General features: G+C 43.7%; 2 protein-coding genes across 3 annotated transcripts in view; one reads left to right on the top strand and one right to left on the bottom strand.

Annotated features, from left to right (window-relative positions):
• WASHC4 (WASH complex subunit 4) overlaps positions 1-9,390 on the bottom strand; it is a 36,714-nt gene extending 27,324 nt beyond the window's left edge. The window contains exons 1-6 of the mRNA XM_072146451.1: positions 9,158-9,390; positions 4,496-4,635; positions 3,358-3,411; positions 2,352-2,417; positions 1,533-1,578; positions 12-79 (exon numbers count right to left, since the gene is read on the bottom strand). Of these exons, the coding sequence (XP_072002552.1) occupies positions 12-79; positions 1,533-1,578; positions 2,352-2,417; positions 3,358-3,411; positions 4,496-4,635; positions 9,158-9,368 (585 nt within the window). The 5' untranslated portion in view covers positions 9,369-9,390. The remainder of the gene's footprint in view (positions 1-11; positions 80-1,532; positions 1,579-2,351; positions 2,418-3,357; positions 3,412-4,495; positions 4,636-9,157) is intronic.
• An 8,191-nt stretch (positions 9,391-17,581) lies between these two features.
• The window catches only part of ALDH1L2 (aldehyde dehydrogenase 1 family member L2), a 47,291-nt gene continuing 41,623 nt past the window's right edge, over positions 17,582-23,249 (top strand). The window contains exon 1 of one of the 2 annotated variants that reach the window (XM_072146446.1): positions 17,582-17,928. In XM_072146446.1, the coding sequence (XP_072002547.1) occupies positions 17,881-17,928 (48 nt within the window). In that variant the 5' untranslated portion in view covers positions 17,582-17,880. The remainder of the gene's footprint in view (positions 17,929-23,249) is intronic. The other variant, XM_072146445.1, reaches the window with a different exon arrangement.

Raw genomic sequence — 23,249 nt, 5'->3', positions numbered from 1 at the left:
AAAAAGTTTACCTGGAGGAATGAGACAAACCTTCCCATTTGTATTTGGGAATCTCCCTCGACAACACTTGACTCTGGAGCTGTAAATAAATCAGAAAAATGGCAATTTAAATCTGTTCCAAAAAGTTTTAAATTGATTTTTCATAGTATCTGTGCCCAGTTTTGACAACGGTCCAGATTGTACCAAGAGGTTCATAACACAAGACTATCTTTACAATAAACACATATAATCTGGATTTAGTACATTTGCTTTGGAGCACTGGAGTCCTGGTTTTAAAACTGACCAAGGGCAATATCTGCATTTTTTTTAGGCTCGCCAAGTGTCTGTGTGGGTTTAGTTCAGGACTCTAATTCCTACTATATATTTAAAAACTTACTGTTGATGCTGTATAAATCAGGAAAATAGAAAATGTTTTCTCAGTCACTAATAAAACGGTTATCTGTTCTATATTCTTCATGCACTTACAATCTCTTGACTTCAAAACACTGACGGCATTAAACAATAATAATGAAAAGGGCTCCCTCCAATGCTTTCCAAAAACAACAAAGCCCTTTGCTTTCATGATGGTTGATAAAGGGCGATCGGGATGACCAGGCTTCCTCATTGTCTGACAGTGACACATAGATGCCATATCCTAGTGTTTCCCTGAAAATAAGACAGTGCCTTAAATACATCTTTGCTCTAGGCACTAGGTCTTATATTCAGGGGTATGTCTTATATTTCCACAGACAAAAATTCACATTAAGGCTACATTCACATGAACGTATGCCCGCCGGGCCGTAGCCAGACGGGCATACGTCCAGGGGCCATGGAAAGGAGGAGGGGTGACCCCCTCCCCTCTCCATAGCGATCCATTGCGCATGGTCCGTAACATGGTGAAAGATCGGAAGTGTCCTTTTTTTTCCCCCCGTGTACGGAGCGGTACCACTCCTAGTGCCTTCTATGGGGGACGTATATACGCCCCCAAGCTTGTGGCCATACATACGCCCCCCCCTTACAGTCGTGTGAATGCAGCCTAATTGTTGAACCAAATAAAAAAATTAAAAATCAACATTACTATACTGTAGTCATGGCATCACATACATCAGGATAGCCTTCTAAATTCCAATGATAAAGTCTTGTGAATACTTCCATGTACAACAATCTAGGGTACATTAACCAATCCTGGTATTCATGAGCAAAATGCAACATTTTATATTTAAAGACCATCATGTCAGCAATGTCTCCAACTCTCCAAACCCTGAATTTCTTTTGACTCAATTTTTATTAGAAACAGAGCCACTTCCCTCAATGAGCCCTTCTTGTACAGGCAGCTGCCCATAGCACATTTGCACATTCGGTGTTTTTATCCCATGAATTTTTCAGCCATGTCACAACCTCTTGTAGTATCTAAATGACCTAGTAATACTATGGGGGACAGAGGGGAGGGGGAAGCTGTAGGATTGCTGCTATGTCTTATTTTCAGGGCAGGCCTTATATTTTTAAGCTTGAAAAATATTGCACTAGGTTTTATTTTTGGGGAAACAGCTTACCTCCTTCACCATAGAAAAGAAGTCCATTATAGAATTTTGTTTCTGCCTACAGAAAATGAAATTGTACAATCAAACATTAGAAACATGCCATAAACAATATGATTATATTAGTGAATTATCACAATAAAACAAAAATAGCTTTCGGATATCAAGCTATAAAATGCTTCTGGAACTGAGACACTCCTTGGTTATTGGTGGACACAGTCGGGAAGGGAACAATTTCAGACTGCGCCAAGTGGAGTTAAATGTGGAGTTAAATTAATTTACAATAGTTTCTAGCAGCTGCCCTATGGTCTATGAGGCAAATGTATGACACCTAGATGCGTAATGCGGCAGTCCTGTTTGATGTGCCGATGTGCCAAGAGGCTCCTGTCTGGCGTAGAACTGCACTATAATCCATCACAGGCTATATTCAGTGTACTGTGCCTAGGCGACCCTGCCCCACCCCTTAAAACTCTCTGTCCACTGCTAGGGTGTCGTAGGAGGAAAAAAAAAAAAAAGAAAAGGAATTCCTGGCAGTGCCCGAAAACTTCCATACGAGCCATGATAAACTCCAACCCATGCCCTCCCTAGTGACAAACACAAGAAACAAACGCAGCGTTGACTGTACAGCCAAAGTCAATAAATATTTTTTTTATTTTGGGCCGAATCATCATAAAATCAGGTTTGTAGTTTATAGTCTACAGCTTATAGTTGCTCCCCCTTCTGAGACGGATCACATTACTGGAGCCCAAATATAAGGAAGCAGAAAGTTTCTTGGCAAAACACAAACTTCTGACCAGTGAAAAGAAGAATCTGTCAGAGCAGGAAATGACTTACCTCATACTTTAGTTTCTTAATCTCACAGCACAAGGCAGCGTACACAGTTATGACTTTATTTAAAACCTTGAAAGAAAAAAAAAAAAAGATTCAATTAGAAATTCATTGACAAAGAGTAAAGCAAGTGGTCAAAATGACCGAAATCCAAAACAAGGCATACCGTATTTTTCGGACTATAAGGCGTACTAAAGATCCTTTGATTTTCTCAGAAATCAAAAGGTGCGCCTTATAGTCCAGAGCACCTTATATATGAACCGTACTTACAGACAACAGCTGCCTTAAATTATGCACAGGTCTGCCACCTGCTGGTCATTCACCCTTATAATCAGGTGCGCCTTATATATGAACCTAGACGTTTTAGCAGACATTTTTTTGATGGTGCGCCTTATAGTCCGAAAAATACTGTAATTCATTACAGTAAATGAGATCTATTGAGATTTCGGTCATCTCATTATTGTCATTTTATGGGTTTGTCCACTAAAACATCTGATCACTGGGGTTTGGACTATTGGGACCCCAGCAATTAGGTGAATGAGAGCCTGCAAGTGCATCAGAGTCTAATGTGAATGGGTTGCAGGGGCATACAAAGCTCCAACCCAGACAGGACATTTACTCGGCTACAGCTTCATTTAATTCAGCACAGCACTCATGGATGTCGGGGGTTCCATGGGTCTGACTGCCTATGATCAGACATTTCTTTATTATCCTGTGATAAAGTACATCATTAACAGGGAGAACTGTGAGACATATAAATAGTATTATAATATAATATATACTCGAGTATAAGCGGACCCAAGTACAAGCCGAGGCCCCAGAATATAGCCTGCCAGACCCTGCCCCCCAGCCCATATCCCCTAGTATATAGCCAGCAGTGGGGGAAGCCAGAAAGGTGAGATTTGATATAATTTTTTTTACTTGAAAAACTAGGCTTATACTCGAGTATATATTTAATTTATATTTAATCTATTATTTATTTATTAGCCTGGAAGAATTCACTTTTTATTACCTTATTTTCTGTTTTGATGAGTTCCAGAAGGGAAGACTGTTCATAGGGCACAAGCTGAAGTAAAAAAAATTAAGCCAGATTACGGATCTAGTTTGTTTGGTAAACATATAAATCAAATATGCAAGAACAACTAAAACACACAATTAAAATAAAAACAAAGCAACCCAAAAGAAAAATGTGTCTTCCTGTAGAAGTGAATCTAGCCCTAGATAACAGAAATAGAAAACTCAGATTTTTTTTATCTTGTTAGAAGAACAATTCTTTTTCTTGGTTTATAAAAGACATGCAAAAGTGAGCAGTCACGTGACAGCACGACGGGTTGGCCACTAATACAAAACATAACCAAAGTATAGAGCAAGTATAAGACCCTTATAGGGGCCCCCATATCATACTTACCCTGGTAAAGTTGCTTTGTATCAGGACTTCCTGAGGGGGCCATGCAGTCATTACTGTATGCAATTCAGTGACCCATTTGTGTGGTTATCATGGAGGGGGCCTACATGATAACCATTCCCATATTGGTCACTGACTATGTGGCCACAGTGTAGCTTTAAAACAGTACTTAAAGGTATTGGCCACTTTACCTCATGTACCCTTACCCACCTTACAAAATACATCTATACAGCCGCAGCCGGGCAGGCAAATCGCTGTGCGCTGAAGAGGTTGTGACCCCTCCATAGAGAAAACCGGTGGTGTGTGGCACCGTACCGCCGACGCGCCTGCCATTGCCGTGTATAGGGACGTATACGCGGCCGCATATACATCTCCCAAGTCCGTCCATGAGCAATTTCCCAACAGGACACTGATCTTATATTCATGAATATTATTATAAGTTCTTGCCTGGACGATTGCTCATGGTCAAAGATCACATGCCGCTCCACCTGTGGCCATTTTATGGACAGGAATGTCTGGCTCATGAGGTGAAAGAAAAAAAGCCGTCACTTTACATATCAAGAAAGCAGAGCAGAACTTTTAACAGATGTGTATTGGTAAATTACCTATAAAAAACATGAGGTAAAGCGGCCAACCCCTTTACTGAACTGAAAGGTACTGTGCTAATGAAATACATTGCCTCAGTTAATAAAAAGAGTATGTAAGTGGTAAACAGACTTTGTATTAATTGTTTAAAATACTAAACCTTAAGTGCAACTGGATCCAGGCTGAAGTCCCAAACGTCCCCAATAGAATCATCCAGTGCATTTTCTATTCTTCGAAGTTGAGATGTGTATTCCTCCAGAAATTTCCCATAGTTCTTAAGCTGAACCTCTGCATGAATTTCTGTGCAAAAGAATGAAAATGGTGTAAGAAAGGCACATTTACTAACAAGACACAAGTCCTTTATCAATGACATTCAGTGTTTTTTTTTATTAAAGTATTTTTTATTGATTTTAAACATGAAAAGACATCACACACATACAAAGAAACCTACTGCTCCCACCAAACAAACCCAATATGGAAAGAAAAGTGTGTAGTGTTGAAACAATAATACAGACTCAAAGTGCTAAGTGAGCCCTAATAGAGCTGCAGCAGCATCATTATTACTACAGTATAATAAGATCTCAATAACCTAAAGAATGGAATATTACACAAGTCTCACTGAGGAGGAAGACAAAGGAAGATCAATTAATAGCAATCGATTTCCAGGCTTGTTAGAAGGACCTTCTATCAGAATCTTGTTGTAGTGTGGACACTAAGCCTAAAATTCCACTCAGTGGGGTCTCGGGAATCACAGTATTACAAAATTAATAAAACAGGGGACAAAACCAAAGACCTCTAGAAAATACCCTAAATACACACACTTCAAGCTACGAAAGGCCAATGACAGATCCACCTCCTATTACTCAATGCCTCAAGATTCAGAATCAATCTGTGGATACGGAGAGCATCTGACTTGGAAGGCATGAAAGCCTATGCGATCCGGATTAACTATGGAGATCATCATACCACCTAGTCAATGTATCGGCGCCATAGCAAATAATTTAACATCACTAGAGAGTAGAGATAGGTCAGCAAGACGCCATTCTTTCAGGGTTTTTTAAGGCTTGGGTGGACCACAATGAAAGTATCCTGCATAGAGAAGGGAGCAAACACTGCTGCTCTTCTGCAGCGTGGTGTAGGCCCAAAAGGTAAGGTAACAGTGTCCCGCAAAGGAGCTTGAACAGCTCCATGGGGTCAGCTAACAGGTCCCACTGCCTTTTCATTAGCTATTAATTGTACAGCTAGGACCAATGGGAAATGTACACAAACTATATTAAGCTTTGAAGAGGTGAGTCCTGAACGAAACCCCCTGCTCATCCAATATTCCCGCTATAAACAGAGACTTCTGACTTCTGTGCCTTAACTAGAGTAGTCAAGACATGCCCTGTACGCTCTCCCGCATCAAAATATGGACATCTCATGAACAGTCACTTGTACCGAGTTCCTGATCCATCTCCATCACAATGTTCAGCCTGAAGCAATTACATTTCCATGGGAGCTCATGGAGAGCTCTCAATGACCACCCTGGAGTGGGAAGCAAAAGTATAATTGAAAAGTGTGAATAATCCATGATCTTTTCAAAAGATGACCGAGTCTCACAGCAAGTGTTCCCTCAGACTATTAAAGAGAACCCGTCAGGCAAATTAACCATAAACTGCCATTAGAAAGCATTGCCTCTATCTCTTCAATGTCCCTCTACATGCCTGTAAACCTAAGCAATGAGGTCCTAAAGCTGTATGCAAATGACCTGTGAGGTATAATGGTGTAATGGCTCCTCCATGTGCCTCCGGGTGCTGGCGGCCACTCCCCTGCAGCCTGTGTGTATGAGATACTCCTACACACATGACTGACAGCCTGTATAATGATGTGCTTCCTGGTGCTGGCGCCCCCTGCAGCCTGTGTGTATAGGAGAGATACAACAGCTCCAGGCTGCAGCCATGTTATAGCAGAACATGTCAGGTACTTGTGTAGCTGATGTCTGTGTCTCTGTGTATTAGGAGGATGCAGCATGTCAGCAGATACAGCACACACACTAGCAATGCTTTACTATACATTACGCAGAGACATGAGCAGGGGGAGGAGAGGGGAGGGGGAACAGGAGTGAAATCACTGCCTCTAACCATGTGACCAGCCTCATTTACATAATAAAGAAAAGATGATTTTATAATGAATAATGTATGAATTGACTGGGATGGACCCTTGTGAGCTGCTCCAACAGGTAGAGGTGACAGAGACCTGATGACAGGTTTCCTTTAAGTATAACATACCGTGTTTCAGACTCATTCAGCCCACAAACGTCCAAGGAATGTATACCAAGAGTACCCACCATGGAAAAAGAGAAGATATAGTGATTTAGATCCTACAGTGATCCCCCCCATCACACAGGAGCATAGGACCAACCACACTCTGTGTCTCCATGCTGGAAAATAGAGAGCAGATCGCTAATAATCTGCAAAACCGAACGGTCTCTAGCCTTAGGGAAGATGATATCCATGTCCTTATAGTGTAAGATCTTGATAAGGAGAGTGTAAGGTGGATCTCCTGGAAGGAAAGGGCCGAGTGAGTACCCTATGAGCAAAGATAGCAGTTAGAATACCAAATCTGTCCCTCAGCCACCTTTTAAGTGATTGGGTGTGAGGAGCCCCCCACCTTTTCCAGTACATCAATGAGGCAGATCAACAATAGAAGAGGAGAATCTTCCTGGAAGCAAAAAAAAAAAAAAAAAACTTTGACAGGTACAGGGTCCTCCAGACAGCCTGGACGTAACCCAGTAGCACAAACCTTCACCATATGCAGTAAGCAGCTGGTGTGTAACAGCAGGGAGCATTGGACTAGCAGTGTGAGCATTGGCAGTGGGAACTAAAAAAGGGACAGTCAACAGCCAAACATGTAGCGGCAAGAGGGCGCAGCTGCAGAGTGGACCCAATCACAGGAACAGTGCGAACAGGCAGAACAACAGATCTGATGCAAGACCCTCACAGGTAGTTCAGCAGGTCAGGGGTCGCAAGGCAAAATGTGCACAGAACCAACATGTGAAAACGTCAGCTCCTCCCTCAAAAAGGGACACCTTACACAAGACCATACACCAAAGTACGGAAAAGTCCGGAGTTGTCATTTGGAGTTCACAGCAGAAGCCATAAAAACAGAGCCCACATAAAATGGCGCAAATTCATTTATCAATTTCAACTAATTTGGAATTTTGTCTCCAGATTCCCTGTACATTCCATGGAATATTAAATACGGATAATAGGAAGTAAAATTTGATTTGTTACACAGAAAACAAGCCCTCATACAGCTCTGTAAACAAAAAAATCCAAAAGGTTTGGATTTTGAAGGGAAAGAAGCAAAAAGACCAAATGTAAAAAGGAAAAAGGGCATCAGAAGACAAGGGGGTTAAAAGAGCATGTGATGTCAGCAACTTGTGAATGATCAGAGGGTTGTACTAAAAATGCTGATCTTCATAGTAAATGAGGATATGTGGAGGGAAATCCTCAGCTGACAGTCACAGAGAACAGATACAGTTATAATGGATTTAGAAATATTTCCTGTTGTGAAGTTCCACAAAGCGTTTAGCTGTGACTAAGATCTGATCAAGGTTTCTCTCACTTTTCCAACGTTTCACATATGAAAGCCACAGCAGAACCAGATTTTGTCCCTGTATCTGACGGGATGTCACTGTGGAGTTCAATCAATATGCCGTACGACAGACAGCACAGTGCAGATCTAATCATTTTAGTTACTCCCTATCCAAGCAGTTTGTTGTTATTTAGTTCTGACTATGGCCAAAAAAAAAAATTAACACTAATTGGCTCCATGTGAACAGCGCCCTGACCTTCTACACAGAAGCATCAGGATTCCCCAGGATGGCAGCAGTCATGCGACTCCTAATCCCTCCAAATCTCTCCTTGTGACAAAAGTTCCATCTACAGAAATATTAACTATATGGAAGTCTTTATGGATAAATATTGGTAATTGCAGTACACATGAAGGGTGTATCAGCCTAATAAGAGGACTTCAAACTTCACAATGATAACAAAAACATCTGCATAAGATTCTGTGCAAAATTCATACCAGACATTTACTGTGGATCTGCCTCCATATCTTCAGTGCAAACTTTGTGTCCTGTCTCTAATGCCTAAGGGTTCAGCTATATTTCATCTACCCTGATACACTGTAGCAAATGCTTAGTTACAAGAAGGATCGGCTTGGTGGATAGTAAGCACATTGTCTCCATTCACTGGCAGCAGAGATCTTAGGAATCTAATCTATTACATGTATTACATATAACTATCCATGTATCAGGGGATTGCATGACCTTATGCATGAAAATGCAGCTCTGTACAAAGCAAAACATTCCAGATTTTATCTAGAGACATAGTGTGAGCCCAGGCTGCTCTGCATAGAAACCAATGTGCCCACCCATTCATGCCCTCATTCATTCACTTCTACCATCTAATCCCATTCAGAGTGACTCCTATTCACAATGAGAACAGCTGCCATGGAGGAAGCACAGGGTATGGGAATGCCCAGGACTCCATGGACTGAATGGTGTCATGTGATCCTCTATGTGCAAAATGTGATTTCCTGCAATCAGTCCAGAAGTCAATGGAAACATTATGTAACAGAATATACACGGCTATTCACTGTTATAAAGGGACAAAAACTAGTCCAGCCCCAGCACAATCTGTGTATATACATATATATCATCACCTGACTGATGGACAAGTGACAGCTCCTACAAACATGACTGACACTCAGGGTCTTCATCAGAGAACACATAGAACAGCACAGAACACATAATACAGAGCACAGCACAGCTTACTTTGAGAGCCGTCATCAAAGCGATCAAACTCCCACTCCGGGGAAATGGTCTCCGTAGTCGCCGCCATCGCTGCACCACCACCGAGGGATGACCGCTGACCCCGCCCGCCTGCTTCCCCCGTGACAATCGGCGGCACGTGACTTCCTGCCGCGACACGCCCCCCTAACGGTGACTGATGGCGCCCTCGCTGCCATGTCATCTGCTGGCACATGCCAGTTTGTTTAACTAGCGCTCTGCGACCACTAAGATATTTTCTAAAGGTCTTTATGAAGTGAAAGCAGTGATCTGATTGGTCGGCGTGGAGCTCTTCCTTACTCGAGTGCTGAGAAATCATTGCTACAAGCTCCATTATGTAGTTTCTGCGGGCACCAGCCCCAATGTACTTGTACTGCATTTTCAATAGTGTCTGTATCTATAAGTAACCCCCTCACATGTGGGTGGCCCAATAACAACTGTACCTAACATATACAGCTACCGAAAACACCTCAGAGAAATCCCTGCTGGTTACATCCAGTGACTGATAGGGAAGTCCGGAGCTTATTAGTGAACTGCCTCATTAGGCTCCACTCAGCCTATTTACCCCTTCGGGACTCTAGTTTGGCCTCTAGGATGCGGCCCGTTTTTCAAATCTGCCCTGTGTCACTATTAGTGATGGGTCGTTCGCGACAACCCACAAAATCTCAAATGTCCTTGACCAGATCTGGCCACCAGTAATGAAATATGAGAGCAATAGATCTCTGCACCCCAGGGTGCACAGCCAGAGTGCCCAGAGCAATGTCCCTAAGTTAGTATTCTCTTCAGAAGAGCAGGCCAGACATAGGTCTTGCCAGGAGGAAGCTGCCGTAGATCCACAAGAGCAGCAACAACCAGTCGTTCCGAAGGAACAATATGACGAGGAACCAATTGTTCCCCAACAACATCAAAGGCATGAGAGAGGGTATCAGCGAGCTTGACAAGGATTGAGAAACTGAGCAGTCTGGAGATACAGGAGATTCTTGTGGTCAGTGTAGATATAGACCGCATGATGAGCTCCTTCCAGAAGATAGCGCCATTCCTCCAAAGCTAGCTTTATGGCCAGAAGTTCCCGATCACCAATGGAATAATTCCTCTCGGCGGCTGAGAAGGTCTTGGAGAAGAAGCTGCAGGTAAGGTTTCGACCTTTGGGCCCCAACTGGAATGGCTTCTCCGTATCAGGCCGTGTGAGAGCTGGGACAGAGGCAAAGCAGACTTCCACTTAGTGAAAGCTTCTTTAGCAGCCGGAGTCCAGAGCCTCGGATTGGTGTTCTTCTTGGTCAGTGCCACAATAGGAGATACAAGAGAGGAGAAATGTGGAATAAATTGTCGGTAATAATTGGCAAAGCTCAAAAATCTCTGTATGGCACGTAGTCCGACTGGGCAAGGCCACTGAAGTACGGCAGACAATTTGGCAGGATCCATCTGTATTGCTTTGTCAGAAATAATGCATCCTAGAAACGGAAGACTACTCTGATGAAGTTGGCATTTCTCAAGCTTGGGGATTGGCCCTTAGGCGCCTGAGAACTTTCCGGACGTGGATCAGATGAGACTGTAGGTCAGGAGAAAACACCAGAATATTGTCCAAGTAGACAACAACACAAATGTAGAGCAAGTCTCTGAAGAAATTGTTGACAAATTCTTGGAACACCGCTGGGACATTGCAGAGACCAGATACTCAAAATGCCTGTAAGTGAAAACCTTGGCACCCCGTAGGCAAAGAAAAGTTCAGTTATGAGAGGCAAAGAGTAGCGTTTTTTCACCTTGACTTTATTGAGGCCGATGCACTGACGGAGGGGAACAGCCTTTTTGGCCACCAAGAAGAATCCAGCACCAGCAGGGGAAGACGACTTGCGGATGAATCCCTTCTGCAAATTCTCCTTGATGTAGGCTGACATAGCCGCAATTTCGGGCATAGATAACTAGTATACCCGACCTCGTGGAGGAAATGTACCCGACAGCAGGTCAATGGGACAGTCGTAGGGGCGGTGCGGTGGCAGAATCTCTGCTTGCTTCTCAGAGAAAACATCTGCATAGTTCTAATAAGAAGTGGGAAGACCTGCCAGCTGCTTGGAGGAGTCCACATTGAAGACATTACGGACATCGGATGAAGAGCCATGAGACTGGGGGAATTTGCCCACTCTGTCAGTCGAGCACGTGTTGATGCAACCACGGGAGGCCCAAAAGCACTGAGGAGGTAGACCGGGGAGCACATAAAATGACAGTCTCTCCTTGTGCAACACCCCAATTGGCAGAGACAGGGCCTCAGTACGATACTGGACCGGGTCATGGAGAATCTGTCCACTGACGGAAGAGATAACCAGCAGCTTCTTCAGCCCCACCACAGGGAAGTGATGCTGGGAGACCAAGGCAGCATCCATGAAATTCCATGCAGAGACAGAGTCCAGATAGGTTGCCTGTTCCAAAACTGAGAAAAGTAGGGACATTCAGACGAGGAGAAGCTTTGCTCTCACCTAGGGACGCTTCTCCCAAGAACCCTAGATGCAGGCGTTTCCCGGACGCTGTACAAGATGTACGAAAGTGCTCCAGGCTGGCACAATAGAGGCAGAGATTCTCCTGTCTTCATCTGGAATGTTCTTGGGAAGACAGATGAGCTCTATCCACTTGCATGGGCTCCTCTGCAACAGGCACGGAAGACAGCTGAGGTGGTCTTTGGAAGACTGGAGCCCGGCGGGGCAGACGTCTTTGATCTGACCTTACAGTCCCTTTTTAAAAATCGCAAGCAAGGCCGCCTCATTCCAATCTAGCTCGGAGGCTAAAGTATTGAACTGGACTGCGTAGTCTCCAACAGAGGAGTGCAACAGTGCAGTCTCAGCAGAAGACGCCCGGGCAGGTTCCTCAAAGATGGACCAAAGTTCAGCGAGGAACGCGGTGGGAGTAGCCGTGACCGGCCGGTTCCTGTCCCAGAGGGGAGTAGCCCAAGGCAGGGGTTTCCAGGGAAAGAAGGCTCATCACAAACGCCGTTCTGTGGCAAACTGTGAAGGCTCCCTACATATCGCACTGAGTAATGAAGCCCCTGCATAATTTGGCCTCACCATCATATTTGGAGTGCATGGATAGACGCAGCCTGAAGTTAATGATGCAACCGTAGAAATGGGAGCCGCCGCAGGTACTGGACGCTGGTGCTGGGTAGCCAACAATTGCTGCAGGGTGGCGGTGAGTTGAGCAAGTTGCTGTCCTTGCACGGCAATCTGTTGAGACTGCTGGACCACAATGGTGGTAAGGTAACTCTTTTTTTTTTTTTTCACTAACCCGTCCTGTGTCCTCCTCCCAGCAACCAGCAGGCACCAGGCTTCTCTGGAGTCCCATTCACCCTGGACTTTGTATATAAGATGACGGCTGATGACGGGGTCAAGCGACAGCACTTCTATTTATTATATTATATTTCGTTTTACTCCCTTATGAAGAATGGCTGGACCATTATATAAGCATTTCACCTCTTGTGTCACCCCCTCATCCTCATAGACTGTAAGCTCTTGCGAGCAGGTACCTCACTCCTTTTGTTCCATACGAATGTTCGTGCTCTGTCATGTTTTATTATATTTGTATTTGTCCCCTATGATTTGTAAAGCGGAATATGATGGCACTATATAAATAAAGATTATTATTATTATTATTAAGGTCAGCCATTTCAGGTAGTGGAACCTTGTCGGGATCCATGGCCGGATCTTACTGTCAGGATCAGAGGTAGTGGATCCTCTAGACCACTGCAGATGATGACATAAGCCGACACCTGGGACCGGAGTCTAAGTGGCACCTGGTTGCCACCAGAGCCGCCCGCTTCAAAGCAGGTTGGACTTGCTGTGGCGTGGTACCATAGATCATTCCACAGGCGCAAATTTGTCCGTGGTGGTGGCCAAGGCGAAGTACAGAATCGTAAGGCAAGAAGGTAATCGGGGACAGGCAGGAGGTCGAGACGGGCAGCATAGGATTAGAGTCGGGGACATAACGGAAGGTCAAGGCGGCCAGCACAGGAGCGAGGTCAGGAACGGAATTGAGGTCACAACAGGAAATCAGGATAATCACACAGAGCATCAGGAACAAGCTTTCTCTAAGGCTATGAGGCACAGAGATCCGTCAGGGGACACAGGAAGGGGCTGGAATTTATCAGGGAAGGCGACTGGCCAGCGCCAATTATCGGTGCACTGGCCCTTTAAATTTTACAGAGCCGGCGTGCGTCCTAGGAGACCGGAATGCGCACGCTGGAGGCATCGCCGAGACCGCCACTGGAGCCAGGAAAAGTGAATTCCATGTTGGGGCACACGGAAGTACACAGGCGCGCCTGCGACCCAGGGATATGGAGCGCATGGGGCACCCGTGAGAGTTTACTTCCTGTGGATAGAAATCTGTCCATGGTCATGTGATGGACATGCAGGTGCACTACACACTGGAAGGAAACACAAAAGCTTTCTATAGAATGACAGAAAGCAGAGATACAGAAAACTGTAAGGAATTGAAACAGAAAGCATATTGGAAAATTGTATAACTTTTCATTACACAAATCATATCAATTACCAAACCCAAGTATAAACCAAGGCCCCTAATTTTACCACCAAAAACAGGGGAAACCTATTGACCTATTGACATCTTGTAAGACGATGTTGGGAAATCCATTGGTCACAGCCCCCCAGTATATAGCCAGCAAGCCCCCAGTAGTATATAGCCAGCCAGCCCCCTGTAGTATAAAGCCAACCCCCTTTGAAATACATCCAGCCCCCTTTAGTATTTAGCCATCCAGCCCCCTTTAGTATATAGCCAGCCAGGTGTAGTATATAGCCAGACAACCCCCAGTTTGGCCAGCACATTAAAAAAAAAACTTACATACTCACCTTCCAGTGCTCCCGATGCTCAGCGCCCCCCCCCCCCCCCCAGTGCTCCTCTTCTATCTTCTCTGCTGTAACAGCCGGCAGCCGGCAAATGCTCCAGCCATGTGCTCTGCCAGACCGGCACACACTATGACGCAATCACAGTGTGCGCCGAGAAGACTTATGTATAAGCCAAGGTGGGGTTTTTCAGCACATCTTTTGTGCTGAAAAACTCGGCTTATACACAAGTTTATACGGTATTTGCTGAAAGTGGAAAACCCCTTTAAAGGGCTGTGAGTTTGCGACAGATGTATTACTGCAATTCAACACAATTGTGTTGCAACAGCATGAAGCAAAGTGCACCAAGAAAAAAAGGCGCAATGGTGTCACATCCTGAAAACAGACCAGATTATCTGACACAAAGTGAAAATTAAAAGGGAACCTGTCACCAGCGGGACGCCTGTTATGCATGTGCATGAGGCAGCGTGGCCGGCTATCAATTACATGACGGTGAAGTGCACAGCTTGCGCTGCATGCGCGTTCCTCCCTCTGCATGTCTGAGATTTTGAACAAGAAGGCAGGGCAGGAATCGGCTGAAAAGAGAACTGTAGGAGGAGTTTTGATGACACAGCTGGCCGGAGGATTGGTGAACGCTTGACTGCTGGACCCCGCCTCCAGGGTCGGCTCCAGGTTCGAGTAGGCCCCTGGGTAAAGAGCCTCAGTGGGCCCCTTTTCAGTAAACTCAGATGGCAGCACTAAAATTTAGAAGATAAAACACTCTCCTGTTCCCTAAAAATACCAAACAGCTCCCTCATGGTTATTTTATATACCGGAAACCTCACCCCCATGGGTTCCTTATGTACAGCTTTACATGGGCGCCCCCAGCAGCTCTGAGCCCCGGCACTTGCCCAGGTATGCCCAGTGCTGTCACCGACCCTGCCGGAGCCCACTCCCCCCTAACTGCTAGCTGCCTGTGGATATAAGTTGTTATTTCAATAATAATTTGTAGGAATTGAAGAAAAAGTTGGCATTCACCACGATCGTTAAAACTTCTTTCCTTTATTACATCTTCATAAAAGACATGCAACAGGGAGAGGGTACACAGCAGGGACGAGTCGTTTCGCGCAATCCTTAGCGCTTCATCTTGCTTAAAGGGGTATTCCGGGAATATGAACGTCTGACACAAAAACCCATGATGATATAAATAAATAAATACAACAATACTCAATGTCATTAGTAACAAAACGGAGCTTAAATAATTTGATTTTATGATTTACAAAATTTATGGCCTCTCTTAAGTAGGTGGAGTTATCACTAAGATGGCCGCCACTGGAAACTACAAGTTCCATGATCCTTTAGTTCTCAGTAACTCCTCTCTCTTATGCTCTGCTCCCAGTGATGATATAAAAGACTTTCTTGCTCTGTTACCATAGTAATGATGTGTAACTGCCATCACCACAACACTGGCCATACTGGATGCACTGCAACCAACCAACTACAGCCTAACTTAGTGGTGATCACATGACCTGCCCAGGCAGGTGCAGGACATGTAATGTGGACATGTGACCAGCAGCCATCTTCTGTCCTGCAACGGACCGCGTGGAGGAAATTAACGGACTGATTAAAGGGCCAGTAGCATTTTAATTCTTCATTAGAGTGTATGTCATCAGCATTTTCTGCTAAGGGGAGCAAAATTTTAAATAACAACTAATTACACATTAACTAATATTTTGAGTGCCCACTTGTATGTGAATTATGCTGATTCCTGGAATACCCCTTTAAGTTGTTTTTCTCAACTGTTTTTAAATGACGCGCCATACCACCTATTATGTCACAGTTCACACACCTACAAGCTCAAAACAATCCCAACAAGCGCCGGACCTGAAGGGGAACTAGTCAGTTAAAATCCACCAATCAAAAAACAGTGGGCGGGGTTAAACATGAGAGACCGGACCTGAAAGGAAACTGCTAGATTAGAGTTAATCCAATCATATTGTATTGGGGCGGGGCCAAACAAAAGGGGAACATCGGACCTTATTGAGAACCTATGCATGTAACAAAAGTGCGGACCTAAAAGCGAACTTAGCAAGAGCGGCAACCAATGACATATACAGTGATTTTAACCCATTCACCTTACGATACTTGTACAAGAACATTCTAACTTTTTTTTTTTAAATTATTTATCCATTTGGCTGACATAGGAGTAACTAAGCTCAAAGGAACACGCCAATATCATTTTTGTCATTCAGACCCCAAGCTCCAAGTGCCTCTGTCTTAATTATCCATCATGTTTTGAGCTTGTTGGTGTGTGCACTGTGACGTAATAGGTTGTATGGCGCATCATAAAACAATCACATGACAAAAACTGAAACAAAAATATGGGTAACGCAGTCAGACAAGACTGTCTCGTATATGGTGAGTATGCCAGAGAAACAAAGTTGTGAAGTACCCTCACAAATATACAACTATGAACCTATCCACCTAAACAGAGGGAGTGACATACACTATAGTCGTGATATAAGAGAATAACCTTTATTGAATTCACAAGTTAAAATACAAGTAAAAAGTATTGCAGGAGAGATATAAAAGTGAAACAGCACAGGAGGTAAGCTCAGTGTAAACAAAATTAAGCTGGATGGTCACGTAACAGTATATAGCAATATTGCATTAATTAGTAGTCAATTTATTGCATAAAGATAGCCCTGTGGAAAATATTACCTGGCGTTATTAGCCCCAGGTAATATGTTCCACAGGGCTATCTTCTCCCCTCTCCATAGGAAAGTATGGGCAACGGCGCCGTAATACGGGAAAAGATAGGACATGCCGCTCCCGTACGATGCCGTCAGCCCATAGAAGTGTATGGTGGACGTATATCGGCCGTATATACGTCCCCCATACATGTGTGTGAATGTAGCCTAAGTTGTTTTTTCAGCGTGCGGCTGAAACGACATCATTGTAAGGACATGCCTGGACAACATTTAATGCAGCCTATAAGCTTTGTTTAGGCCGATTAACAGGCGTCCTGCTGGTGACAGGTTCCCTTTGATAAGGCAATCTGCACTAAGGCAGAGTGCACAAGTTTTCATGTATTTGGGCCTATATTTTTTTCTGAAACAGGACAACCCCTTTATCATGTTTGCAGCGGATTCTTCTATTGTCTTGCATCTTATCTGAATTCCCCATAATATTCATGCATTCCTAACACAATATTGTTATATCCCTTAGTCTCTAAATTCTTGCGCTGTGGCCTGTGCTTCCTGTGTGCATGTCAGGATCATTCACACTACATAAGAAGTCCAGTAATATCTCTGTGACAAGACAGCAGAAAACATTGGACACTATGAAGACTGAGCCGTATGTGATGTAGATCATGATTGTGCCCATAATAAGCCCCGCACCCGCCTCCTTAGAGGTTGCATCAGTCTCTACACAGCATCATCCAAGACGCAGCAGGTTCTTGCATTGGGGCGTGGACTAGATGACGGGAGGGCGGGGCTTGAGGCGATAAGCCCAGCAGCGGCTATGAGAGCCGCACGTCAGCTGGAATGATAGACAAAGCAGTGGGCGGAGTTTCATCATGAAGGCGTGGCTTCTCTGGATCGGGTCCATGAGCCAAGCTGTGCAGTCAGCCGGGGACACGGGGCTGTAGTCGCTGATTGCTCCATCCCGGCTGCTATACCCTGTGCAGCTGACACCTCATATAGAGACACCGTGTGCTGCCAGTCAGCTGTAATCATAGACAAGATAGTGGGCGGGGGCTCACTGCGGAGGCGTGGCTCAGCTGGCACTGGTCCCTGTGCCAAGCTGTGCAGTCAGCCGGGGACACGGGGCTGTAGTCGCTGATTTCTCCATCTTACGCTTGTGCTGCTGACACCTCATATAACAATGCTGTGGGCTGCCAGTCAGGTCTTCAGGAAGTTCTCCACGGCAACAGTGAGTAACCTGGCACTGAGCTGGCATGATCATTCCAGGATAAATATGACCCATCTGCCATGTGCTAATAAGCTAGGACTGCAGGGAGCATGTGGCATGTGTGGCACACACTGGCATCACACAGCCTGTGCCTATAGGGGGGCCGCTGCATACATTGTATACCAGGCAGCCATGACTATGGGCTCCAGTCCCATCAAATCACAGACTGAAGCTTTCCTGGGTAATGGAAACTATCGAGATCTGTTTCTCGATGTCATGTCAATGATCCATTTCCATCAGGAGAAACTGAATCCAGGAGATACAAACGCATCCTAGGCTACATACACACGACAAGTCGCTTATGGGACACATACATCCTTGTTATGATTCTTATCAACTATAATCTGTGAGTGATCTGTGAAAATGGATAACTCTAGGACTTGATCTGCTTTGTGACGAAACGGATACATGGACACTGTGTGAATTGATCCATTAAAAGTATTGCACATTTTCACGACTCCCCAATTGTTGTGGATGTTAATACAGGCAGTCCTAAAAGTTAAGCAATACTCAATTTCTTCAGCATGTGGCTCTGTTCACACTGGGGGTTATCTTAGGTCTCTGTTCCTTGGTTTTTAAAGAAAAATGTAGACAATAAGTTCAGCCAGCAGCCCCATTGATTTGCATGCGATTTGTTTGATGGCAAATGCCTTAAGGGGACGCTAGTAATCCACGGGTGACTTAAGGACACTTTTAAGAATAAACTCATCTTGGCTTTGTTTTGTTATTGCATCAGACATGACTACCTTATACTACAAGGAGCGTACTGTATTCTCTACACATGTTACATGCAATGTATGGACTCCTTTTATTAGCAAACTAATCTAAAAGTCTACATTGCTTACAGTGGCATAATAAGACCTAATAGGTGTTATGATCTATAGGATCTAAACACATTAGCCAAGACATGCAACTTTAGATGCATTCACATTTTTAAATCTATGAAGAAATAAAGCTTTGAAGACTTTTAACTTGATGCTGCATAAATTCATTCTTATGAAGTCATATAATGGACCCTGGTGCAAACTTTGTGTTGGAGCCCCACATAGCAAAACCCCCTCTGGTGTCTGCATCCCACACATCCTAACAGCCCCCCTCATTTCATAGCAACACCCTAAATTCTTTAATAGTAGGACCTTCATTTCATAATATTATGCTGATGATAGGGGTGCCAGCAGCCCTAACTTCAAAGTGCCAAGAGTACCCCCTCATTTATATTTAATAGCAACACTCCTCATACATACCTCCCAACATTTGTGAAAAGGAAAGAGGGACAAAATGGCGGCACGCGTAGCCACACTAAGCCACACCCCCTAAGCCACACACCCCCAATCACTCCCTGGCCACGCCCCAAATTTTAGCCATATTAAAATAATAAAAATCATCTCAATTAAAAAAAAAAAAAATTATCCTCATTGGGATTTGAACCCAGAACCTGCAGTGTCCATGTACAATAATAACACAGCGCCTCAACTTTGGTAACTAAGAACTATGACTATATACTGCCTTGGTATATAGGGAGGGATCTTCTCAGATTATTGTAATTATTGAGACTATTATTATTATTATTATGGAGATGATTATTATTATTATTATTGAGATGATTATTATTATTTTTACCATTATTAATAATCATCTCCATAATAATAAAAATAATAAAATTTATAATAATAATAATAATAGTCTCAATAATTACAATAATAATCTCTGAGAAGATTCCTCTCTATATATCAGTGCATTAGTATGTATCACAGTGTAACACTGGCTGATAACATGTCTTAGTTACCAGAAATCCTCAGCTCTGTATCGCTGGGCTTATAGCTCAGTTAGTTAAGCTTCTGTCTGCAGTGCAGAGGGTCCCAGGTTCGAATCTCAGCCTGGCCAAAACTTTATGTAATTTAATTAAATAAAGAGCTTGTGTCTGGGGAAGCCCTGGAGACCATATATGGACAGATGCTGATCTGACCTGATGACGTGGTCCCTGCTCTCTCCGCTAAGCCGACACTTCTCTGAGAAGGATTCCCTGCCCGATGTCTGCTCTGGGGAACCCTAGGAGATGCAGTGACCATATATGGACAGATGCTGATCTGAAGCTGATGACGTGGTCCCTGCTCTCCGCTAACCCGACACTTCTCTGAAAAGGATTCCCTCCCGATGTCTGCTCTGGGGAACCCTAGGAGATGTAGTGACCATATATGGACAGATGCTGATCTGACCTGATGACGTGGTCCCTGCTCTCTGCTAAGCCCGACACTTCTCTGAAAAGGATTCCCTCCCGATGTCTGTAGAAGCCATTCTGTACTGTGAGTTCAGGCTTTCAAAGTATTTACTATGGGGACACAACAGCGGGACCTGGGGGGAAAATCCGTGACAATCTCATAGCTGCCCGTGACGCGGGGCAGAGGTACAAAAAACGAGAAAGTCCCGGGTTGGGAGCTATGCTCATATATTTATTAGCAGCACTCCTCATATTTAATAGCAGCAACCCTCACTTCATATTAGCACCCCTTATATTTAATAGTAGTATTCCTCCTATATTTCACAGTAGCACTCCTTATATATCTATTAGCAGCACTTCTTATATTTAATAGCAGAACCCCTCATTTCAAAGTAGCACCCCTTATACTTAAAAGTAGTACCCCTCATATATTTCATAGTAGCACTCCCTATATTTAATAGAAGTATCTCTCCTTTCATAGCAACACTCCTCATACATTTCTTAGCAGCACTCTTCATATTTAATAACAGCACCCCTCATTTCAAAGTAGAACCCCTTATATTTAATAGTAGCACCCCTTATATATTTAATAGTAGCAATCCTCATATATGTCATAGCAGCAGTCCTCATTTAATATCAACACTCCTCATACATATATTAGCAGCACTCCTCATATTTAATAACAGCACCCCACATTTCATAGTAGCACTCCTCATATTTAATAGAAGTAGCCTTAATTTCATAGTAACACCTCTAATATATTTCATGGCAGCACCCCTCATATATTTAATAGAATAAAATCAGTACTTACCTCCCTGATTGCGCTGCTTCATCTGCAGGAGTATGTTGTAAATGACATGACATGAAAATAGCCCTTTAATGCTCTGAGCTGTACATGCATGGTGTTCGCTAGGGGAAACTAGCCATCTGATGTTCAACTATTCAATGGTTTATTTGGGAGATACCACCTCAAAAATCTTGGGTAAACCATGGTAAACATGTTAACTGCATTTGTTTCAGTACTTTCCAAAAGCATTTATCTCTGCATTGATATGATACATAAATCATGTTGTCATAAGGTAAATAGAGTCCGGTTTATACTTATGAGAGACTTAGTTGCAACCATAATAACAAATCTGATTCTCAAATGTTAGAGAGCTAAGTGACAGAAGATACTTATAATGCCCTAAGTACAATGCTAAAGCATGCAGCATGATTACAATAAAATAGAGGTGTTAATAGAAAAGTAGACACTTAAATGGGTTTTCCCAAGGGATCGGCCTAACTTGCTGAACAGTGGGGATCTCAGTGCTGAGACCCACACAGATCATGTAAACGAGGGGTCCTTGTGACCCCTTACCACTCCGTCAGACTAACAGAGCAGACGGCCGCGCATGACCATTCTGCTCCATTAATATCTATGGAGCTGAGGGAAATTGCCGAGCGCCGCGCTCACCAATCTAACTTTAGTAAAGGCCTAACTTTAGTTTGTGGGAAAACCCCTTTAATGGGAACCAGCGTATGCAACCAATAAAATAACTTCTCTACAGTCTCTCTATGTAAAAACCCACCTATATAGTGCCTAACATTATGCTTCTTTTGTAATTCTAAGGGCGCGTTCACACGTTACGTTTTGGTTGCGTTTTCATTGCGTTTGAAACGCATATACAACAGCTGATGAGAGGTGATTTGCCTAATTGCATTACCGTTTACGTTTGTAAACACAATGTTAACGCATGTGTTAACAAAACACATGTGTTAACGCTATGTTAACACAGTGTTTTGTAAACGGAAAGGTTAACAGTAATGTAATTAGGCAAATCACCTCTCCTCAGGCGCCCCAAAGATCTTTAGGAGGTGCTTTTTTCTCAAGATTAATGGAAAAGTTTTCACATATAAGAAAAATATAAGAATATTTTTTTGTTTTTTTCATACTCTATCTCAGGGTTCTGCTACTTTGGTGTTGATCTGTTTTTAAAGGCTCCCTTTAAACTATGTCCTGTGTATGAATATACACAGTGTTGATATGAAATATGCTGTATAATTACTATAATTTTATTATCATAGTGTGTTTATTATTCCTTGGTGAATGAAAATATTTAGTTATTTTAAGAAAACATGCTTGAGGGCGCGGTCCCACGTTGCGTTTGCAAACGCAGACGCAGACCAAACCGCGCCCACCGGGCGGTCCGCGGTCCAATCGCATCGGCGTTTTCAATAGAAACATAGAGAAACACCGATGCGATTGGACCGCGGACCGCCCGGTGGGCGCGGTTTGGTCTGCGTCTGCGTTTGCAAACGCAACGTGGGACCGCGCCCTCAAGAATAAATTGAAACAGCTGTTAGATAACTGCATTGTCCCAGGTGTTCCCTCGGTGGGTATTATGCCAGTAGAACAGCCACACCCAGACTATCTTGAATATCAATAGGAGTGACCTTGTAATAACTTGTACCTTTCTTTACCAGATAGCTTCCTGGACTGTAATAGTAGCCATATGCTGTTGTTTGATATAACATGTGGGTTCATATCTATTTCACTCACAGCTATGTACTTTCTATATAGCAGGAATCTGACCCGGACGGTAGGCAAAACGGTTTGGTTATATTATACGGGATATTCAGAGCAGAATTTTTTCTGTCTGTTTATTGGATCAATGAAACCGATCACAAATATACGTTTTTTAGTACCACAATGGGGCTCATGTACTAATGGTTCGCGGTCCGCCGAATACCCGACGATTTCCGATGTGTGTCGCATTTAGAAGGGGTTTTTGGGGCACGTGATTGGATTTTGGCACCGACTTTCATGCAACAGAATTGGGGGGGTGGGCCGATGGACGATCCGACTGATTCGAACAATGCGCGAGATTTAACATTCAAAATTGTGTTGCAAGCCATGCACTTACAGGGCGCGTTCACACGTTGCGTTTTGACCTGCGTTTTCATTGCATTTGAAACGCATATACAACAGCTGAGGAGAGGTGATTTGCCGTTTTGTTAACGCATGTGTTAACATTGCGTTTACAAACGTAAACGGTAATGTAATTAGGCAAATCACCTCTCC

Source organism: Engystomops pustulosus, chromosome 4 (assembly GCF_040894005.1).
Source record: "Engystomops pustulosus chromosome 4, aEngPut4.maternal, whole genome shotgun sequence".
NCBI lineage: Eukaryota > Metazoa > Chordata > Amphibia > Anura > Leptodactylidae > Engystomops > Engystomops pustulosus.
Note: the sequence above shows the minus strand (reverse complement) of the source record. Positions and strands in the feature narration are given on the sequence as shown.